Genomic DNA, 6000 nt, shown 5'->3' on the forward strand with positions numbered 1-6000 from the left:
TCTTTATACATGGATAAGTATTTTGATCTTGAATAGTAATCATAACTAAAAAATAAAATTATAAATATGTTATAAAAAACTTTTTATTTAGCAACTTTTATTTAAAATATGAATAAGATAAAAACTTTATATATTACCTTCAGGTTCATTTGAATTATTTTCAAAAGTAGTATTATGTAAATAATCAATAGTTTGATCCATATTTTCAACATCAGTATTTGAAACTAAAAATAAATATATATATTACTTCCTCTGTGCATGCGCGCGCGTGTGTGTGTGTTCTTTACGAAATTAAGTAGCAAAATTTCTTTTTGCCACAGTTTTAAAAATATATATAGACCGTATGGTTTCTATAGTATGTTAAAATTGAAACTTCAAGCAAATTTAGAAATAACAAAGCTCTAAGGTAAAAGCCACACATATATATATATATATATATATATATATATAAATTTAACCAAGGCAAATAAAATCCGAAATACAATATTTTATAAGATCTTCCGTACCCTCTTAAAGACTTGTAGACTAGATAAAAAGTTATCGAAGTGAAATTGTTTTAAAAACTTGATGTATCAAGAAAATTTGTGTCTTGTGCACAGCATTCAGTTTCATACAAAAATTAATTTTCTACGAAGCTCAACGCACTATCATCCGTGTTCGGCCCTCATTTGCCCCGGTTTAATTTGAACCTTTAAGCTATAAAGTGTTTTTTAAATTTTTTACCAAGATATCAAGATTATTTTTTAAAAATCTTAATATCAGGTTTAGTTTCAAAGTCGTGTATTCAGCCAAAAAACAGAAAATTTATAAAAAAAGCGTTTTGTAATATGTTGTTATGGTATTTGTGTTAAACTTTTACTTAAAAAAAATTTTTATTGAGCTGCAGAATTGCACTCAAAAGTGCAGAAAATAGACGACAAAATAAAAACACTGATAAAATATATAGTTTTCTTTATTAATATATTTTCTTTATTGAATAAATTCTAAGAAAGATACAGGCTGCATTGCAGGCAAAGAGTAACCCAACTCCATATTAATATAGAAAAGTATATTTTTCCTAGGTATTTCTATTTTTTTTTGTCTATTTTCAACACTCTGCAGTTACATAAAAAAAATTTGTTTTCTCGAATAATTTAACAAGTATCATAAACTACAATATTTTTCCTACAAAACGCGCGTTTTTTTCAATATTCCTACGATTTTTTGCAACCGTGTCACACAACTTTGAAACTAAACCTGCATTTTAAAAAAAATAATGTTAATATTCGCCAAAAAATTATCACAGAAAAAAAATTTTTTTTAAATTTGAAACTTCAAGTTTTAACTGTAACGTATTATTAGTGGTTTTTAAAAATATATTATATTTCCAGTTCTAAACAAGAAAATTGTATTTGTTACAAGTGTTTCCATTTTTTTGTTTACCCCCTGTATATAGTTAAAGCTGAAAGCAAATGGTATTAAAAAAAACTTGTATATAATAAATTATTTAACAGAACTATTTTGAAATAAACTTTCTATTTTTAAATATGTTATCGGCCAATGTTTGAAAAATTATTACAAAATTAGCTGATGTTAACTCACCTGCATCGACATCTCCTTCTTTATATAAGTCAGCACAAATCTCTATTTCATTATCATTATCTAAAAAATTCAACATAATTAATATATATAAATTATTGTAGAACAAACAAACAATGAAATAGTACAAAGAAATAATAGTACAACCAAGAAGGTAATAATTCTATAAAAATAATTAAAAACAATTGTTTTTATCCAGAACTTTGTTCTTGAAGAAATTAATTTTGAAAAAAAATTGGAAAATTTGGGGATGATATACTTTTTTCAAATTAGAAAAACCTAATGTAATTTAATATAATTTTCTTACAATCTTATACCATATATTATCAAATTTATCTCGATGGAATTTACTTTGTGGATATAAAATAATTTTTTACATACTAAAAATTTAAGTTTATATAATATATTAAAGTTTGTTTTATGTACAATTTCTTTAGTGAATTATTTTAAATTTTACAAAATTAAACGTTATACTTTTTCATATTTATGTATTAACCATCACTGTGTGAAGACGAATTATATAGGTGACACATTACATTAATTAAAGATCATTTTCAGCAAGAACTCGAATAATTGATGTCGAGTCAACATAAAAAACATATAATGTCGATAAGTTCGACATCAATAAAACATCGATTTAATGGGTTATTTTTTTAAGTTGAGAGAGAGAGAGAGAGAGAGAGAGAGAGAGAGAGAGATATGCAATAATTAAAATTTGAATTAATTTAAAAAAAGTCAGTCACTTTTCTTAAAAGCAAAGCCTTACATAAAAAAAGAATTATTTATACATTTTTATATATCTTTTTCTTTATGAAGAATTACCTTTTCAAATTTTTTGTATTATCAGTTATGAAATATCTTGTAAATAATGACATAAGAATATTTTAAATTTAAAATCTACATTTTGCATTCAATTTGTATGTATAACATTTTTAAAGAAATTGTACATAAAAAATAACAAAATGTGTATTTTAACAATAACGTCATAATATATAATAAAATATACAAAAAAAATAATAATTAATTTGTAAACACTTACCTATCAATAATGCTATTTTATGTTGTTTACGTAAATTTTCCTCACTAAATAACTGCAAAAATTCTTCCAATGAATAGATACCACGGGATAAATAATATTGCGCTTTTTCAATTTTTTTGTTTTTATACTCGTTAAATGGATTACGATCCCTTGTTAATTGTAGACCATTTACTAAACGATTATAATTAATTTCTTGATCCATAATTAATTTAGAAAGATTATCTGCAAAAATAAATTATTTTGTTAATACACATAAAAATTATTTCAATGCATATGACGTTACATAAAGAAATTTTTATTTTATTGTTTAAAAAATTAATTTAAAATTTTTTTTTACATTTTTATAATTAATTTCTAAATCATTAACTAAACAAAAATAAAGTTCTCCAGTTTTATATTGTATAGCAATAAGCTTAAAGAAAGAATATCAAATTTTATAAAAGATTTTTATAAATATAATTTTTCGTATATGTTTTAAAATACTACATAAAATTATACCTAAAAATGTCCAAAAATTTGGATGAACCGTATGCATTTTTTTCAACATAATACTATAGAACGATTCCACAAGATTATTATTATTATTAGTCCTAATTGGGCATCCATATACACTTGTTTTTTTCGATATTGGAAGCCATGTATTTCTCATATATTTCATAAAGAGCAATATATTAGGGTAATTATCAGATTCTTCATCCGCAATTGTCTGCATGAGGTTTAAGCCTTCTGCAAACATTTCTGATGGTGCTAATGCTAATGTCATTGCCATGGATACTATTTTACGTGGTGCTTTTAAAAGTCCTAATCGTTTCCACTTTTTTAGAACAGCCTACCAAAGTAAACATAAAATATATAATTAATAAAATGTAAATAATAAAATATATAATAATATATTTTATAAGTGTTTAAATGTTTTTTAAATAATTTATTAATATATATAACTATTTTTTGCAATTTTTTTACATATATAAATGACTATATTTATAAAATACTACATAAATATTAGAAATAAATAATATAAGTAATCTCAACTGATAGTTTTGTTAATAATAAATATTTGACATACTTGACAGTAATGAAACCAACAGCCTCGTAGAGATACATGGGGAAATTGTTCATGGACAGCGTTCATCGATGCTTTTTCATAATCCATCATTATGAAACGCAAATTACATTGTAGACCAGGTGCCAGTTTTATAATTTCTTTCCATATGGATTTGTAAACTAATTGTGTTCTGGCTTCACACAAAATAAATACTACTGCAATACCCTAAAAAGAAAATGAGAAAACATTTTTAAAAGAGTATATATAAAATAAAAGTATATGGAATTAATAATCATTTGTCATCAAAATCAAAATACCTTATCCATGTACCGCACATGTATTGAAAATAATTGTGCAAAGTTTGGTGCTCTAGGTACAACCTAAAATAATATATATTTATATATGATTATAACAATATTTCAATTATAATTATCTACAAATAATATTCCAAAAAAGTAATACTCTTTAATCACAAATATAAAATGCTAGTGATTAATACTTACAGAAAATGTACCATCAATAAAAACTTCAGAACATTTCTCTAATATTTTTAGAAGCTTATCAGTGGTAAATATGTAGGAATATTTGTTATCTTCAGATATAACACAGCCTTTATAAATATTTTTTGTAGGTTCATAACCTTGAAGCAAATTGTCAAGCTCATACACATTCGAAGGTAATGAAGGACGCATTTTGATTTTTTCTTTTGATAACTGATTTCTCATAGCATTATATGAAATAAAAGCTGCAGCTTTTGGATTTTTTTGAGAAACAGTATCAAATATTTCTTTGTTTGTTATAGTGATTTCTTTACACATTTGAATCATTTCTTGTTTTAGATTTAAGATATCAACTATGTAAGACTCCTTTGGATGATTATGTTCATTTTTAATAACATATTTTTCTTCTGCTTTTATTAATAAGCCACTACATAGCGCAGTACGTCTTTTTGCGCAACGGTATATGTTATTACATCTTTTATCAATATTGTACGTATATCCTTCATATATATACAAATAACTGCCTTTTCTTTTTCCAGATATTATTTCCATTTTTGTATTGTAAATATAAAAAATGTACTGTAAATAAAAAAAAATATAAATATATATAAAATGTTTCCTGCTACATTTATTTTTTCAAAATATATATTTTTTTAGTTATAACAATGACGTTCAAGATTTTTACATGTTTTTATTCTATTGAATTTTTCTGGCCCATTTCTGTTTACAATTTTATTTAATCAATGAAATGTTTATATATAAGTTGCATTCCGTAATCCACTGCCAGTACTTCGAAGATCTACAGTTCACGTTATGTATTATAGATTTTCAGTACTGGCACTAAATTACGGAACACAGCCATATAATGTATATACAATAACCTTTAATTGATTTAATAAAAGTACTTGTAGACAAAAACAGAAGAAAAAAAACTCAGAGAACAAAAAAATGTAAAAATCTTGATGCTATTGTATAATTAAAACATTTGTATAATATTAAAATTAAGACATATAATACCGTAATCTAGAAATCTAAGCACTTAGGAAACGATATTTCTGTTTTTCTCTTTCTTCTTCAAAAATTATATTAGCCTCTGCAATCTAAGGGTTAGTATATGAACGTATACGAAGTACGAAGACGTCCGTTCCCGACAACTGCAGGCGAACACCAACGACTTCTGTTTTAGGGCTTCCGAAATTCACTGTCACTGGAAATCTATATTTTATATATATTGTAGATTTTTAATGACTTTCAGAACGCAACCTAAGATATTTCCATGAAGTCAGCTATCGTATGTACTAACAATTTCAATAATTTGGAAAACGCTATTTGACTGTTAGTCGTTTGCTAATTTTTGTATGTTTCTTTATTTTGTTAGCATATTTTTTTTTTTTTTTTTGGTAAAAAATTGAAATTAAAATTTTGACAAACATAATCGCCATTGTTTGGACTTTTATTTCGTGATTTCATGAATATTGCGGTTAAAATGTTTGCTAGTTGTTTGCTAAATCCGTGTATACAAGTATTATATTTTTATTTTACCGATAAATTGTACAATATATTTTATTTATTAATAATTTGTAAATTTATCTAGTAGCTTTAGTCTTAGTTACTTTTCGGCGGCTTAATGCATCGTTCTTGTTTGTGCAAGCAAAATCATGTAAAAGCAGGTAAAAACATGATGAATTTCCGTTTCCTGAGTACAAATTAGTAAAAATTTACAGAAATCAGTGAAGTTGGGTATTCTAAGAAGTTTACGATTAAATTTTTTTGTCCCATCATATTAAATACAGTCATTATGAATATGTTTGACACATAAGTATATATACAAAATACAT

General features: G+C 24.4%; 1 protein-coding gene across 1 annotated transcript; it reads right to left on the minus strand.

Annotated features, from left to right (window-relative positions):
- Nucleotides 1–2225: 2225 nt before the first annotated feature.
- On the minus strand, nucleotides 2226–5157 carry LOC137000226 (uncharacterized). The gene is made up of 4 exons (XM_067356262.1): nucleotides 4166–5157; nucleotides 3980–4042; nucleotides 3684–3887; nucleotides 2226–3446 (listed from the first exon to the last, which is right to left on the minus strand). Exons 1-4 carry the CDS (start codon nucleotides 4712–4714, stop codon nucleotides 3045–3047), a joined length of 1218 nt encoding a protein of 405 aa, XP_067212363.1. The 5' UTR covers nucleotides 4715–5157; the 3' UTR covers nucleotides 2226–3044.
- Between the last annotated feature and the right edge of the window lie 843 nt (nucleotides 5158–6000).

The sequence above is a fragment of the Linepithema humile genome, chromosome 5 (genome assembly GCF_040581485.1).
Source record: "Linepithema humile isolate Giens D197 chromosome 5, Lhum_UNIL_v1.0, whole genome shotgun sequence".
Lineage (NCBI taxonomy): Eukaryota > Metazoa > Arthropoda > Insecta > Hymenoptera > Formicidae > Linepithema > Linepithema humile.